This window comes from Nannospalax galili, unplaced genomic scaffold, assembly GCF_000622305.1.
Source record: "Nannospalax galili isolate Female #2095 unplaced genomic scaffold, S.galili_v1.0 scaffold264, whole genome shotgun sequence".
In the NCBI taxonomy this organism is placed as follows: Eukaryota; Metazoa; Chordata; class Mammalia; order Rodentia; family Spalacidae; genus Nannospalax; species Nannospalax galili.
Window position 1 is genome coordinate 2,350,047 of NW_008352391.1, and position 17,813 is coordinate 2,367,859.

Sequence of the window (17,813 nt, forward strand, 5' to 3'; positions counted from 1 at the left end):
CTATGTATTTACTAGGGAAAATATTTAGCACTTCGTCATTTCAGAGACAGCAGATTCCTGCTGCGATAAATTGTGCGGAACATGAATCTCCTAATTAATCAAATATTCTATCTAAAGAAGCTAAGGATTAAATACAAATAATTTCAATTTTCAAAGTATTCCTTCTTTTGTGCAATCTGCATCACAAAGCTTATTATGGGCAAGGCAATTTAGAAAGCTAGTTTCAGCCAGGATCTTAGACTAAATTTATAGTTTGAGACAAATAACAGTATTTAATAAATACTATAGTAATAAAGAAGATACAGTGGTTACTTACAGTGAAATTCCTAATTCTGCTTGGAAATAGTGAAGGTTGATGGTTTTTTAATTGAAGTTCTAGGTTTCCCAGTCATACAACTGTGGGAGAGGCATGAAGTGTGAAAATATGCATGACAAAGTGCCACATAGCATCTGTAGCTCAGTGTGGCTGCAGTGTACACTGGAGAACACAAAGATAGTGGGCCTCTCCTCATGAAACGTATAGACTTTATTCAGTAGAACTTTAGTGAAACTACATGGAATGAAACTCCTTTTCAACAAGTGTGAAAAGAAACTGAGACTACTGGATTTATAATGACATGTAAAAAGATGAGGGCTTTTTATATTTTTATGGGTATATTTTGCCTGCAGGTAAGTGCACTGTGCATGCAATGCCCAGGGAGACCAGAAGAGGGCATCAGATCCACTGGAACTGGAGTTAAAGATGATTATCAGTCATCATGTGGGCGTTAGGAAGCAAACCCAGGTCCTTGGTAAGAGCAGCCAGTGCTCTTAACAGCTGAGCTATCTCTCCAGCCACCAAAAGATGAGGACTTTAACGAAGCAGTTGTTATGGTCAGGAGAATCAACTGACTGGTTCTGATTGGTCTGATACCACAAAAAAACACTCTGGGTAACCAATAAGCTGCCTTCGGAGAGTTTTGAGGACAGAATACATTGGACTGAGTTTTTCATTTGAACATTTATTTCACCCAATGGTTTATTTGGGTAGCCTAGTTTGATATGGATCATGACATATCCACCACCAGTACTGACCAACAGAGGGCAGCCCCACAATTTCAGTATCACAGTGGCACAGACAGCACAAACTGGGAGAAAGTTGGTTGTTAGAAGTGATTCTGCACAATGTGTAAGACTAAAAAGCAAAGCTGATGGGGCTGATGAAGGAAGTAGTCCTACCAGCACGTTACTTCAAGTTTCCTAGTTCACTACCTAGCTCTGCAACCTTCTCAAGCGTGCCTCTTCTTTATAACAGACTGACATTAGGAAGTACATATTTCCGTGACTTGGAGGATTTATTGACTTTGCATTTTTAAAAATATCATCATTAATAAATTGGCTCAATAGATATGCTGATTAATAGACCTAAAAATAAAAGAAAATATAGTTTACGGGATAACAAAATGCATTTGCCTAAGATATTAATTATGATCAGTAAAGATTTAAACACAGTACTTTTCAAAACATTCTGCACAAGAACTTCCAGATCACTTCATTGAACAGTAAAGTATCTAGCTGTTGAGTAACATATTTACAAGACTACACAGTTTCAAAACCAAGGAACCTATTAAGTAAATCATTTTACATCGCAGGACACTCTAAATATTATATACAAACAGCACACAGATTTTGTGCTAAAGGCAGAATGCTGAAAAATTTAATAATACTAAGCTAAGAATTCAGGAAATATTAAAAATTTTGATTAACTGAGGTATAATTTTATAAGGAATAGGGGCTCTGAGAATCATATTTTTATAAAAATAAAATCCTCCCTAACTTTCTACATAATTCAGAATCCCAGACTTTACTCATCAAATGTGTGAACAATAACTCCTTATATTACTTATATAACCCTTCAGATGCTGACTTCATTAGACTTTCTTATACATTTCCTGAAAACCAAATCCAAAGACACTGAAACACATGAAGGTAAAAGTTGCTCCTAAAGATTATTCATGAATACAGCAAAATTTTTTTGAGAACTTGTACTTCTAAGAAGAACCCAACAGAGAGAACCTCAGCTTCCAAAGAGTTCACCTTTAAAATTAGAGCTGGTCAAGCACTGATTCTGAATCACTATCAGCCTATAATTCACCTTGTATGATGTATTGAGAAAGACATTGCCTCTGTAAGGCAATTAAGATCTTAAAAAAATTGTTTGTGTGTGAAGGAGCACACTAGTTACAATGCCCTGTGGAGGCCAGAGGACAACTCTGTGGGGTTGGTTCTTTCCTTTCATGTGGGTTCCATGAACTCAGATTCTCAGGCCTGCAAAGAGCTTTTACCTGCTACCCTACCCACTGAGATGTTTCCCCCTTAAGATCTTACATAAGTCTTTCTTTGGATTTTGATAAGGGGTATTTTTTTTTTTTAAAGACAGGGTCTCCTTGTAGCCCTGGAACTTACACTGTAGACCAGAGTGGCCTTGATTTTACCTGCCTCAGTCTCCCAAGAGCCGGGATCAAAGGCGTTCAATATCAATACCCAACCACGTAAGGGATATTTTGAAATGTGTACACTGATAAGGCCTATACTTTGTTTTCTCTAATTGCCTTCCGATGTAACTTCAAATATTTTGTCTCCCTTCCAGCTCCCTCCAACAGCCTCTGCAGCTTTGTCCAACTGGTTGGCTTCTTGTGACAGTGCAAGCTCTCTGTTCCTCACACTGTTGTCCTTTGCTCCCCTGCTTGTAGGAGCCTGGTCACTCAGTCTGTGCCATCTTCCCTTCCCTGGCTTGTTACCACTCAGATGACTAACAGTAACGCTTCCTTAGAAGTTAGATCTTCATTAAGCACACCTCAGCAACATTTGCAGTCAGTATTTCTTTGAGCTTTGTTGTGAATTTCAGCTTGTCTCTGCAACAATTTTCTTTCTGAATGCTACTCTAAAATATCCTGAAAAGGAATGGTTGCTTAAGGATTTCTGTCCTAAAGTCTGTATTAGACATGTATAAAGGAATGCCTAATTCAGCCAAGAATGCTCTTGCTGTACTATTGATTCCCACCACTACAAATACTGATTTCCCAAGAGCACTACTGTTACTACTCCATGTCTAAGACATCAATTTATACACATAATGGTTAGATCTAAAAATTCAATGTTTGGTTCTTGTATAAGATTAAATTTCATAGGACATATGAAATTTGAAACTTAAAAACCTAAATAATAAGAAGCTAAAATAGGTAACAATTTATTGAAATGTCTATTAACATCATCACTAACTACATAATTTAAAATCAAACTACAGGACTGAAAGTCAGATGTCATCCATGATCCTTTAACATTTTTAACTCAAAAAATATGCAAGAGCCAGCGAATCAGAATTTTCCAAATGTTCTTAAAAAGAATTATGAGACTCCTCCAGTTATAAAAGCAGTGTACGTGCCACAAATGAACTCTTCTGCCACGGTAGCAGTCATGGCCCGGGTGGCCTTCTGAGGTTGCAGTCCCCTCCACTCACAAGCACGACCTCTTCACAGGAAAAGAATGAACAGGGACAAGAGAATGAACTTGCCTTGTTTGATTGATTCCTGGTGCTTTCATAATACCTTAGATGCCTGATTTCAATTTACAGCAATAACAAATACCAATATTTATTCTGAAAGGTTAATTGTGTGTTATGAGTAGCAGATGTTAACAGCTTCCAACGCGATCTCTGGGAATAATTCGCAGTTCTGAACCATGCTTTAGAAAAACATTTCCTATAGGAAAAAATATAAAGTTAGGTATGAAAAAGTGATGACTGCTACACAAAATAAGCTGTTAAAAAGCAGGTACAGACCCTCAGCTGTCAGTAGAGCGCATGCCCGGTCCTGTTCCTATTCCTCCTTTATCTTTACACATCAACGAATGCTTAAAAATTTTTAATGAATTTCAGTCACGAAAATGCCAATACTGGCAAATAATATCAATTAATCACAAACACTCATAACAAAATACCTAAGACAAAATCTCTATATTATATAGTATGTCTAGGTAAGGCTCCTCAGTTTTCTTTCTTTTTTTGGTCTTTTTGAGACAGGGTCTCCCTGTAGCCACAGCTGGCTTGTACTTGCTATGGAGACCAGGCTGGCCTCGATCTCACAGAGATCTGCCCACCTCAGCCTCCCAAGGGGATACCTTATAATTTTCAATAAAACAACTCTTTTTAATTTGATGAAAAGTATATATTTAAGATTATTAATTCCAGGAACAAAAATTTGCAATTATAAATATTTTTTCATTTTCTATGACTGAATTTAACCAATGACCTACAAAGACATTATAGTTTTTTATAATAAAAAACTTCAGAATATAATCATTTAAAAGTAAATACTGATCAAGAATGAAGTTCCACTATATTAACCAATAAGGTTTCAAAGCATTATAGTTAGACTATCACCCAAAGGAAATAGCTTAAAAAACATTATACTATTTTTTCAAGTTTAAGAGTACCTTTACCAAAATGCACATTTACACTCCCTACTGGCTAGGACATCAAATACCACCCTGAATTCTTTTCACAGTTTGAAGCTCTGAGTGTGGACCTAGCCCTTTATAATGTAAGTGACTGCAGTTCTTTAAAGGAGTAAGGGCTATCACTTTCTGGATGCTAACCATGAACGATCCAAATTTTAAGCAATTTACCTACACTACCTCACAATCACTAAGACACAGGTCAAAGTCTCTATCTTCAGAACAACACAATCTTATCTTCAAGATTTTTTTGTTATGTATGTCACTATTCTATTATTCAGGTTTTCATTTATTTGAAACACACACAAAAAATGAAAAAATTTTCTTAGTTGTAAGGAGACTATTATAAGCTCTACACTGCTAGGTCTCGAAAATCCAGTGTAGATATGAATTAGATAGACATCCATCCTCAACTTCCACGTACATGCCTACTAATAATTAACTCACAAGTTTTCAAGTAGGTACTCACCAGCAGTCTGTGCAGGATTTATCCCTATTCCATCTAGAAAGTAAGTTGTAAAATCATTGAGTTAGGTTGAACAACCTAAATTCCTGAGCAAAAATGACAATCTTTCAGGTAAGTTACCCATCTGCTGAAACTGCCTATTATTATGAATTTACACACACTGCTGGGTTAGACAAGAGGACGTTAAGTGCAACGATTCTCCTAAATTCCATAGACGATAGTGTTTTAAATCCAATTTTGCTACATGCAATAAACTGTCATTTCTTTTCAAAGCAAAAACATTCTATGCACACCATCAGTCATTTCCACACTGCTAGGAGACATAAACCTCTGAGACAGGAAAGCCATCAAGGACTCTCTGTTCAAGTTCCATTGACACGGAATGCTTTGAAACATTTTTCCTCAATTACTCACTTGAAAACCTACAATGACCTAGAAAGTAGGCCAAATTCCAACATGGCAAGATGCAGAATATTTGAAGGAGAAATCCTGTAAGACCTAACTGACACCATGCCACTGCCCTTCCCCCACCTCTGTCATTCTATCGCAGCTGCACAGTACCACATCTACACTAGCTGGCACACTGAGAAACAGCAAGCCCTCCCTGCAAGTCCTGCTCACTGTCCACCACCTTCTCATTAGACTAGCCCACTGTCATTTGTATCACGCCAAGATATTCTGATTTTTAGCTGTCCCTAAACTGAAAAGCATTATTTCCAGTCAGTAAGAATCAGTTCTATTAGAAAAGGAAAATAACACAGTAAAGGAAAAGTTACTGTCCCACTGAATTTTCTATATTCTAAATCACTTTCTGATATGACTTTATTTAAAAACAGAAAAATCCTTGCTAAAGCGCAAGTTCCCTGCAGTAACAGACGGGAGAGTGACAAGACACAACATATTTGTGCTTTCCGCAGCAGAAGCACATGGAACTGCAGAGCTCCTTCTAGACAAGAGCCTTGATGCAACGCCTACCACTGAGTGTAACGTTTATGTTAACATGTTATGAGACCTTTTGGATTCAAGTCAGTTTTAATTAATTTGATTACTTTTAATCAATGTTTATAGTTCTTAAAATTTAAAGTGAATTCTTACCATTGGTAATAATTGCACTTGTTGCTGCAGGAACTTTAAACTAAAAGGGAGAAAATGAAAAGAATATGTAAATACATAAACATGAAACCATAAAAGACGAACAACAATGATGGAGCACCTATTATCCAGTCTACAATTCTACCACAGTCAGTCTTTTAGAGGAGAGATAACATCAAACAAAACAGCAACCTTGTATTCTAAATAATGCATCTGATTGTATTTAATGCATAAATGATTATAAAACGGTCCTTTAGTTTATATGCAACACAAGAGGTAAAACAATGCCAATCTATAGCCCAAACAACTTTTATTACTTCAGACTTAGACATCACACATAATTCTCTTACAAAAGCAAACAATATAAGGGAATAAATGAGTTAAAAATATGAAGAAATATCTTCATAAAATTTCAGGTTTCAGATAGTCTCCTGATTAGCAGGAGGTGCCAACAGATGATTTCTAGGTAGTCACCAAGACTGTATTCCTTCTTCAGTCTCCTTAAGTGATGATCTGACTTCTACATCATGGGACCGCAATCTAGGCTAAGTTTAGTGAGGTGCAGGTGGTCAATTAGAGATCTATGTGATTGCTATCAGCCAAGAGTGGCGGGAAGACTCGGGTATTATAAAAAGATGTGCTTTTTGAATCAGTGAAATATGCCTGACAAGGCCAAGTCTATGTCTTAATGCACATGACGAAGCTTCACATCCTAGTCACTCCTATCCAACAAGTATTTATTGAGCACGGCGGCACTGTGTACTCATTTATACACACTGCAGTTGAGCTCTACAAAGAGGTTTGGAAAGAAAGCTTTTAATATACTACTGATACTTGAAGAAATAGTAAATGTTTCTGTGGCTGTTCTGTTTGTGGGGTGGGACTAGTGTTTTCTGTGCATGATTTTGCTCTACGAATATACAAAGGAAACACTGTTCCAGACATTAAGGAGGGTCACGTAATAGTTAAGAAAAACAACCGAAAGCTTATTAATTGGAATTGAAACAAATTTTAAAATATGAACTATGCATAAGAACAATGAACACAGTGTTATGTAGCAAATCATTTTATTTTCATTGTGGGACATTCTTATTTAGAAATAACACGAGATTTCTTATAGAACTTTGAAAATGTACTTAAATAAATTTTGAAATCTTGAAAATAAAGTTATAGAAGCTGTAGTTTCTTTTAAAAAATTATTTTTTATGTGTATAAGTGTATTCCCTGCGTGTACGTACGTATACCTGTATTGTGCAATGCTCAAGGATGTCAGAAGGAGTAGGGTGCCCTGGAACTGGAGCTATGGATAGTCATTAGCTGCCATGTGGGTGCTGGGAACTCAACCAGGGTACTCTGCAAGAGCAGTCGGTGCTCTTAACCACCGAGCCATCTCCCCAGCCTCAATAAAAAATTAAGTACATGCACTTAGGGAATGGGGAGATGAATCAGCTGGTAAAGTACCTATCACACAAGCATGAGGACCTGAGCTGAGTTTCCTGGAGCCCACAGAGAAAAAGCCAAAGGTGGTGGTATAATCCCAGTGATGGGCAGGTGGACACAGGAGGACCTCTGCGGCTTGCTGGCAAGCCAACCTGGAAGAATTGGTAAGCTCCAGGTTCACTGAGAGACTTGTCTCAAAAAATAAGGTAGAGGCTGAGTGTGGTAGCGCACGCCTTTAATCCCAGCTCTGGGGAGGCAAAGGCAGGTGAGTTTGAGGCCAGCCTGGTCTACATATCCAGTTCCAGGCCAGCTGGGACTACAGGGAGACCCTGTCTCAAAAAGACCAAACCAAAAAAAGGTGGAGAGCCATTGAAGAAGGTACCAGATGTCAACCTCTGGCCTCCACATGCATGTGTATTGCACACATGTATGTCCCTTCCCACATGTACACATGCACATAGGAACAAGTACACACAAACCAAAGCAACAAAAACAAAAAGAGAGTGCATGTCGCCTTAGATTTTCAAAAGAATTCTATGTATCTGTTAATTACTCTACTGGATCTCACTCTTTGATCACACTCATTTTAAGGTAAGTCATGAATTTTGCTAGTCACATCATCTAGTGGCAACATATCTGTGAATTTTGAAAGTCAAAAGCTATTACTGACATGTTCTGTTCCTATCCAGGTGTAGTAACAGCTATTTAGATCTGGGAGGCACTGGCCACCAGTGACCGTGAGCAGCAGCTTCTCCTGTCCTCACTATCACCATGTTTTCTCCCGGATGCGGATACTTCCTCTGTGTCCTTCATGTTCATTTGGCACCTACAGATTCCTTAATTCATACAGCTTATGAAGCTACCTGGCTCTTCTCGAGGTTCTGAAACTCATTATTTAGTAAAATCAACTCTAAGCCATATTTTGAGGAATTGAGAACTTTACCTCAGATTTAAATCTAGACCTCTTGACTTCTCAAGGCAACTCTTAGCCTCACTGAAAGATATCACGTGCCATCTTGTGACAGCCCCACTTACCAATGCCTGCAAGTCAGATCCTTTCACAATGCTCAATAGCAAGACCATTAGAATCTGCATCAGAACTTTAGTCAGCAGCTGTGGCTGTACGAGAACTGTCAGTTTATTTCTACTGCTTGTTTTATGGGACTCTTTTCTATTTTCAAAAAAGGCCAAACTTATACAGAACATTTGTATTATAACAAAAACAAAATAAGATAGCTACAAAATACATTATAATGTAATTGTATAAATTGTATAATGTAATTCATGTACATAGAATGTAATTCATAATTACAGCCTGCAGGGAGCTACTGCCTAATTCTGGAATCTGCTATGACCTAGACTATTTTCTCACAAGCTATCTATGACATAAAAAAGGGAATGACAATATTGTACTCAGATCTGTCTCATCCCATTTTATGCTGCATGAAAAATAGATCAAAACTATAAAACAAATACTACCACCTTGAAGTTTACTCTGAATAGGTAACAAATGATATCAGTGGTCCCTGACAAGGTCTACAAGAAGCTATGAGCAAAAATAGGTTGGTAGACTTCCCATGACTAACATCAGGTATAGGGCAGGGCTGTAAGTTCCATTAGCTTTACATTTAGCTATAACTACTTTTCCAAACATTCTGACAAAAGCATTTAGGTTTGTGTTATTCTGAACCTGTCCAGCACTTCAGTGCACTGTACCATTTTGGTGAATGACATTGCACTTTATCATAGAATCTGTAAGATGGGAAAGGCAGGCTTTATTATGATTATGCAAGTTAAAAAAAAGAGGAGGGGAAGGAGGAAAGAAGGGAGGGAGGGGAGTGGGGAGGAGAGAGAGGGAGAACTGAGGAATCTGTCTTATGTCACACATTAATCAATGAATCACATTCTGGTGTCAGCTGGAGCAGATCAAGCTGCTCTTCCAAATGTGTTCAGAGTTGTTTTATAGATGATTTGATAATTTCAGGTAGAAAATTCTGTCTTAAAAACATAAAACAACATGTTTTTAAAAGCCAGACACTTCAAAACAACACATTTTATTAACAATTATACACATATATATTTTGTCTACCTGCATACCCAGTGGGTTGATATAAGGCTGGCTCTTAAAGAGCAGCTTGTGTATGTACCATTGGTACATTCAGTATCTATAAAATTCTTCTGAAATTTGGCTTCTGTGTGAAACAGATGGGTCAATTTGCTTAACTCATTACTTCTGTATTTAAAAATCAGAGTTAACTTCCACTGTACTTACAAATTCTATAGCATGAACCTAGTAATGAACAAATGTGAAAACAGTCACAATGCAGCAAATCAAAACAAACACTGAAGCACGGACACACCAGCACTACATCCCCTACAGATGCTGCTTGAACTGCCGCACTTACCTCTTCTGCTGCAAACTTCAAGACTGCAGTGAAAGGTGTGCTTTCAGGGACACTGAGACTGCAAGAATCGAAAAAAGAAATTTCGTATTTATTTAGTAGCAAATCTGGGCAGAGCTGTCTTTTGGGTTCCAAAGCTGGCTGTTTTGATTGCAACACCGTACTTGTCAATTCCAAAAAATGAAAGCAGGAGAAAAGTACACAACCTCAAAACAAGTAAGGCCAATTCCATGAGAAACTAACAACCTCTACAAGCACATATTTCGATGATCTTTTTCTTTTTTTATCAGATCCCTACAAGTGCAGCACATGGATTGCTGCTTGGTGAGATAGACTGTTCTCTTCTCACCAGACAGGGTCTCACTATGTAGCCCTGGCTGGCCTGGAACTTACTATGTTGACCAGGGTGTCCTCGAAATCCAGGATCATAAGTGTGTACCCTCATGCCCAGCTTGAGTCAATTTCAGAAAGATCAATCTCTTCCTGTTCCTCAGTCCTCTTTATTGCCACATCCAAATACCTTTTTCCTTGATGCAGTAAGGTGATCATTTCCATTCTAAAGAGAGTCTACTTGGGAAGCACTGTCAGATGTGACTGATGAACCCTTGCATACCCTTTTAATCAACATGTGTAAATCAGGAGGCCAAACTGATGACAATGAGTAAGCTTATCGTGGGAAAACAATAATAAAGTGATTATACTGTTATCTGAAAAGAGCTAAGTATATTCTGAAATGACCTTTTGGAGGTGTATAATTTAAATGAGTCCTTGATGGCAAATTTATTACAAAATATTAAAACATAGCAATTAATATGAATTTTCTAACTTCAAAACCAAAAAGCAAATTGACACTACACCCCAAGAAAACACTTAACCGAAAATCAGGAAGTTAGCACTTCTCTTTGAACCTTCCTACCGGTCACTAGCACATCCACCTTTAATGCCACACTGGCAACATTCCGAAGAGGAAGCCCAGGTCCCTCACTCACCTACGTCTCTGAGCTGAAGAATCAAATCTGTCACAGCACATCCCACTGACTTTCAGGAAGAGAAGTGAGAATGTTTGTGCCAGCACTTTGTTCCCACAAAACGTTATTAAAGGATGAAAACTGATGTCATTGTTTTCCTGGCTTTCGTGTTTTTTTTTGGGGGGGGGGGTTGGTGGAACAAAGAATTAAAAAATTTAAAGGCTAGCCATTTTTTTAAAAAATTCCAATAAACTGCAATTTGACAATTAAACAATCTAAAGGCTAGCCATTTGTTTAAAAAATTCCAATAAACTGGCAATTTGACAGTTAACAAAGTTTATAAGAGTACTTTACAAGTACTTACAAACTACACATGTGCACACAATTGCACATACATTAAACAAAGATATACACTAAATGGTTACACTTTCTAAACTCCTTCAGTGGGAATGCACTAACTGAAATGGTCCAGTGTTCCAGGAACTCTGATAGATACTGATGCTGACCTTCTGCCCTTCTCCCTTCCTCTTCCTCACTCTTTCCTTCCAGAGCAGTTACACAATGATGAGCATAACCCAGTGCAGAGGAGATGCCAATGACCAAGAGAGAGCAGTCCTCTGACTCAGCCTGATACTTCAGTCCTGAACACACCAAAACAACAGAACCTAGAAACTGGCTTTTCACAGGACACGTGTTTTTGATTGTAAATTTAGGGGTACTGCAGAGGGAACATGCCCTCTGTCTTCAGAGTGGGAAAGGTGTTGCAGAAAATCTGAGAAAAGAAAAAAAAAATCCTTCCTGAGAATAGGAAAAACTATGAAACTGGGGAACATAGCAGAGTGCTAGTGACTGATTTTTCATAGAACTCACCAACTTAATCATGTAATTTTTTCACGAGCACTAAATTAGGTACAGAGAATATAAATGATTGGGGTTCAGAGTTGGTGTTTCACCAAGCAAAATAAGGAGAGATCAGTGGGAGTCAAAGGATGCTTGCAAGAGAGTGATTTTAAAAATATTTTATTTATTTATTATTTTTACTTTATGTGTATCCCAGTATTGCCTGCATGTGAGTGCACCTGGATCATGGAATGCGGTGGAGGTGAGAGGAGGGCTTCGGATTCCCCTGGAACTAGAGTTAAGGACAGTTCGTAGCTGCCATGTGAGTGCTGGGAATCAAACCCAGGTCCTCTGCAAGAGCAGCTGGACCGCTGAGCCACCTCCCCAGCCCGTAGAATGATTTTAAAAGATGGGCTTTAAGCTGCATAGGAAGAAATGAATGGGTGTGCTCTGAGGGAAAAGCGACAGGCTTAAAAGTAGTTGGATGGATGATTAAGAGCAGCATTGTAGAAGAGATACTAGGGTAAGCTTTCTCAGAGAATGCAGACACTTGTGAATGTCTAAAAATGACAATTAGAGGTGGAGCTGTTACTGATTACTGGATCTCCAAAGGTTCTGGGCTGCGGACAAGGTGTACTCTGGAAGGGAGCAAATGACAGTTGCCACTAATTCAATTAGATAGGCCCTGGAACCACCACTTTACTAATTTTGCATAGAATCTTATGGAAATCCTGGCCCTTTGCCACGTAAACATAAATCTTCTAGCTGCAGTAACTCCAGAGTGTTTACACAGGAAGGTGATGAGTATGTGGTCAGACCTGTTAATCTCTCAATTCAATTGCTCAAGAATAAGGAAATGCCTAACAAGGATCCATGGCCTTCCTTCCCATTCGCACTAAGCGGGTTATATTAAGGTCCAAATGTGTGACTTGGGGCTCATCACTTTGTCAGCCTGTGCTGAATCATATACACAAGATAAAATGCCTGAGAACAGCAGGCGGACTGGTTCAGTCAACGAGTTCAGGCTAGGAAGTCTTCCCTAACTTCCGGTAACAGCCAGTCCAGGACGTGCAAGACCTTTCAATCACCAAGCCCTGGGATTGTCGGAGGCCAACAAACTACCCGCAACCTTGCCCGCCGCTGGCTTCCCGGCAGCACCGCCACAGCCCCCTCCCACACCTTCCTGCCAGGTCCCGGTGGCCGCCAGCGGAGCACGCGCGGGGCCTGTCACCACGCCCGGCCGGCCCAGCCCGCCCCACTCTCGCCACTCACACTTTGTACGGCAGCCGCGGGTCCGACGTCAGCGTGATCTTGAAGGAAACCTTCGACCTGAGGGAGAGAGCGGGAGACCGTCAGGGTCGTGACTCGGGGCCGAGCCGGACAGGGAAGGAAGGGCAGGGTACTTACATGGTGGAGCCGCCACACAAACACCGCGCACAGCCGCTGGAACGCTCCCTCCAATGGGGCCTTCGGGGGGGCTTCGCGGCTCCACGTCGCACTCCAAGGGGCTGTCCACCGCACGCCTGAAAGCCGCTCCCGCGGATCCCGGCCGTACACGGCTGCGGCGCATAGACGGCGGCCTATGTCGTGTTCCTGCCTCTCTCGACGGAGTACAAAGGATGCAGAGTGTGTGTCTTTCTACTTTGGCTGTTTCTTGACACATTTTTAATCAGGCAGTACAACAGTGCCGTACACGGCCTGCGGCGCATAGATGGCGGCCTATGTCGTGTTCCTGCCTCTCACAACGGAGTACAAAGGATGCAGAGTGGGTGTCTTTCTACTTTGGCTGTTTCTTGACACATTTTTAATCAGGCAGTGCAACAGTTTACAACAAGTGACCCCCCCCCCCCCCCCCGCGGGTGAGGGCGGAAGTTCGGTTGTGGGGAAGACAGACGTGGAGCGAGAGGAGGAACCCGGGGCGGGAATGGGGGGCGGGGTTTAGGGCGGGGCGGGGCGGACGATAAACATCGCTGTGTTGCTAAGGCAACTGATCCCAAAAGTACCTACAGTAGAGAAGTTGGTTTTAATCGCTGTAATTAACAGTTGTCTTCAGCCTTTCTAGCGTTTCAATCTTGTTAATACATTTTCTCGTCTGTAATTTTACTCCGATACTGATTTCTGAACAACTCAGAAGAAAGTTATTAAGATAGAATGCCCCAAGTCGAGATTCATGTTGTGGTCCATGTGAAAAATAAGATCCCAGTACTTGAAGATCTTGGAGTTGGGACCGAACGGGCATTAAACCAGGTGCTGGGTTGCCAGCCAGGTTCAGTTGAACAACGAACTTTCAGGCCTCTGTTCATATCAGATGTGAACCCAAAGAGTGTGATCCCTGTATGAATAAGATACACGGGTGGCACCCCTTTTGGATTTACTTCTATAGTGAAAAAAAAAAAAAAAGATTGTCCTCTAATCTTTATCAGAAGTCTAAACATCATTGTAAAATAAACATCCCATTTCACAATGACTAATGCTCTTTAAGAGAATTACTGCAGTGAATAGATGAGAGGAAAAAGGCGTTGAAACAACGGGAAGAGCTAGTCAGTCTTTTAAATATCTGGTAGATTCTTGAGAAATATAGGGAAGGAAATGTGGTAGAGATACTGAAGATAAATTTCGTGTATCCTACAGTCCTGTAGCTGGATGGTCTTCTATGGTAACTCCCAAAGGAGAGAATTCAAGTACTGACTGTAGGTAAGATTCCCGATATTCTCCTGACAGTCATCACCTTCAAAACTATGGGTCTCTTGGTACATACAGAGAAGATATATATTGACTAGTAGATTTGGGGATCAAGTGTTATATCTCTTAATAGCTAAAACTATAGAATTGATGTGCTTGGATAAAGACAAAATTACAAATGGCATACCTATATCTACTTGGTGTCAGATGTGTAAATAACAAGGGATCAGTATGCATATTTCAGTCTCTGTTTCTAACAATACACACTGTATATTTTTAAATAAAGTTTGCATTCTATTATCTAGTTTGATTTCTGCTCACGTATAAAAACCACGTGAAAAAATGCTAAAGAGAACACTTTAGTCAGAGTTTCTATCATATGTGCAAGGAGTGCATAAAGTAGTGAAAACAAGATTCAACCTCAATAGTATGTTACTTTAGTACTTGGATTCTGATGCCACTTCAGAAAATGTATTCATATGATGTATTGCATCAAAATATCAAGGAGAAGACACCCTATTTTCAAAAGATTAAAAAGTATGTGTAAATATTTAGAACTCTTTGCAACTTAATTCCTCTTTTCTGCCACTCTCATGTTTGCATCCTCAGAATCATCATTTCTAGACCTTGGTGAATTTTTCTCCTTGACATCAGAAACGTGATAGATTCATCTGCATTCAGTGTTTTACTTTAAAAAAAATTACTAAAGCAGTTTTCAATTGGCAAATGTTATAACAAGAGGGACTTTCTAATTTACTGAAAAGTTGAAAAATCTGAATTACATTTAATGAACATAAACAGAAGCAAACTCTGAAGCAAATTTTTAAGAGATAATTGGCAAATGTAGCATTTTAAGACAATACACATCATAAATGGCCTAATGTATCCTGGAAGAGATACAGTTAGTGTTGCAGGGAGCCATAACTGACTGCAGAAGTAAACAGTGTGCATACTACATCTCATTAAAGACCAATAGAACATACCAATGTTATATTTGTAAAATATAAAATTCTCATTAGAAAGGACTCAGGGTCTGGAGTGTAGCTTGGTAGTAGAGCTACAGTTCAGCAAGCACAAGTCCTTGCTACAACCCCTAGCCAAATAATAATAATAATAATAATAATAATAATAATGAACAAAAATTTTAAAAAGACCAGCAGAAAGTTAACTTTACATTGTTAAGTAGAAGATGGGCATGTGTGGAGCTGAGAAAAGGAGTCCTGGAAGACAGCACACGCTGTCTTACAGGGAAAGGTAAAAAATATTGCACAAACCAGGCATGCAAGTGTAATCTAAATGAAGGAAGCGTTGATATTTTATTGTTCTTGGTACCCTCCAAGACTTCCAGAGCTTTTTAAGAAATCAGAAGATGGTAGGGCAGTGGAGGGGCTCAGAAGTGGGGGATAATCAGAACCTAGGCTATTTGAAAAATACATATGGAAATGTATTTTATAAGCACACATACATATGCATATATAAAGAGTTTAAATGGTGGGGCTAGAGAGATGGCTCAGTGGTTAAGAAAACTTGCCACTTTTCCAGAAGACCCAGGTTCAGTTCCCAGCACCCACATGGTGGCTAACAACGATCCATAGCTCTAGTTTCAGGGGGAATCCAATGCTCTCTTCTGACATACATGGGCATTGCATGCATGCAGTGCACTTGCATGCATGCAGGCAAAACACTCATACATATAAAATAAAAATAAATTAATTTAAAAAGTTTAAATCTTAAAAAAAAGAATTTAAATGTAGTCCCACTTGGGAGATATTGCCCCTCCCAGAAGTTATTGGTTTTCAAAGAAGCCAATGTTAGGTGTGGGATACCCTCCCTTCAAGTTATTTGGTTACGGGAGCCATAAAGATCCCCAAAACAATGCAGGCTCTTGCTCTTGGCTGTCCCCCAAAACTTGTTGATAAGGCTTTATTGCTGAAGACATCAACACTTTGACAATAGGACATGGAGAAATCAAGCTTCTTGTGTAGGTTCTGGGAATCTGAACTCTGGTCCTCACAGTGAGGTGGAAGCTTCCTCCCTGCTGGTAGCTTTCTTAGTACTGGAAGGTGCTATGCAGGCTGTTGGAGGAGAAAAATCATCAACACTCTTACCCAGCTGTGAACGCTGTGAGCAACAATAACAGAGACTTGGCAAAATATGCCCATGAGCACAATATTTGTATGACTGCTAAGGATGTAACCAACCACTTTTTAAAAATTGAATTTTAGGCCTACTTCATAAGAAGAAACTCATGCTGATACTGTCAACCTGTTCAAGAATCCATGGTTGGGGAAATTATAAGCCCTATGGGTGAAAAACTGCTGTTGTATTGCTAAATGGACATAGTATCAAACTGCCTTTTAAAAGTGTTGTTTTAATTAAATTATTTATTTTTATTTTATGAGTGTTATGCCTGCATGTGTGTAAGTATACCTGTGTCATGCAGTGCCTGTGGAGGACAGAAGAGGAGGGCATCAGATCCAGATCCCCTGGAACTGTAGTTATGGATGGTTGTTAGCTGCCATGTGGAATCCTGATTTTTGAACCTGGGTCTTCTGCAAGAACAGCCAGTGCTTTTAACCATCTCTCCAACTCCCTAAAAAATTTTTTGTTTTATTTATTTTCATTTTTCTATGTGTTTGAGTATTTTGCCTGTATGTTCATAAATGCACCTATGTCATGCAAAGTCCAAGGAGGCCAGAAAAGGGCATCAGATCGCCTGGAACTGAAATGGTTGTTAGCCACTCTATGGGTCTTGGGATCTGAACTTGGGTCCTCTGGAAGAGCAGATTGTGTTCCTTACCACTGAGCCATCTCTCCAGCCCCTCAAACTTCCTTCTTAATACTTATCTCTATACCCAAAGATTAGTGCAGCCCTCAGTCCTAATCAGAGAAGCTTCACTTTGTGGTGATTGGTGGTTAATAGACAGACTCATAACTGGTCAAAGTACAGCGACTGAGTGAGTGTCTGTGAAGTGATATGCTATAAATGGAATATCTATATCATACCCATCATAGAAGATGGGGCAGAAAGATTGTAAGATCCAGAGGTTGGGGGCAAGGGCTACTGAAAGCAGTGTCTTCTGGGCACCACAGGGCTGTTGCACACATGAACTCAGAGCAGCTGAGGTTGCCTGACAACATCTGCACAAGATAAAGCCAGTCAACATTCCAGTTGGATAGGGAGGGATTCACGAGGTCCCACTCCTACCTGAGTAGTTACTGGCATTTGATGGCTTTTAGGGGAAAGAGATTTGGTTTCCTTCAGGGATGTGGATACTGGAGGTTTACTATGCCCTAGTGAATAGCTCCATACATATGTGCATATGGGCCATACTAATTGGGTTCAGTGAGTTATAAAAAAAGAGGACACAAAGTTGGGAGGGGAACATGGGGGATCCAGGAGGAGTTGGAGAAGGGGAGTAAACTTAG

General features: G+C 39.7%; 1 protein-coding gene across 1 annotated transcript; it reads right to left on the reverse strand.

Annotated features, from left to right (window-relative positions):
• Positions 1-373: 373 nt before the first annotated feature.
• On the reverse strand, positions 374-13,426 carry Ufm1 (ubiquitin fold modifier 1). Its single transcript, XM_008849364.3, has 7 exons — positions 13,401-13,426; positions 13,110-13,262; positions 12,975-13,031; positions 9,898-9,955; positions 6,056-6,095; positions 4,964-4,996; positions 374-3,740 (listed from the first exon to the last, which is right to left on the reverse strand). The coding sequence occupies exons 1-7, from the start codon at positions 13,409-13,411 to the stop codon at positions 3,673-3,675; spliced, it is 420 nt and encodes a 139-aa protein (XP_008847586.2). The 5' UTR covers positions 13,412-13,426; the 3' UTR covers positions 374-3,672.
• Between the last annotated feature and the right edge of the window lie 4,387 nt (positions 13,427-17,813).

Excerpts from the sequence above, each read along its gene's own strand:
- Ufm1 (XM_008849364.3), bottom strand. Across the intron at positions 9,956-12,974 it reads CCGCGGCTGCCGTACAAAGT|TCTCAGTGTCCCTGAAAGCA; the intron begins GTGAGTGGCGAG and ends CGATTCTTGCAG. Across the intron at positions 4,997-6,055 it reads AAGTGCAATTATTACCAATG|ATGGAATAGGGATAAATCCT; the intron begins GTAAGAATTCAC and ends CTTACTTTCTAG.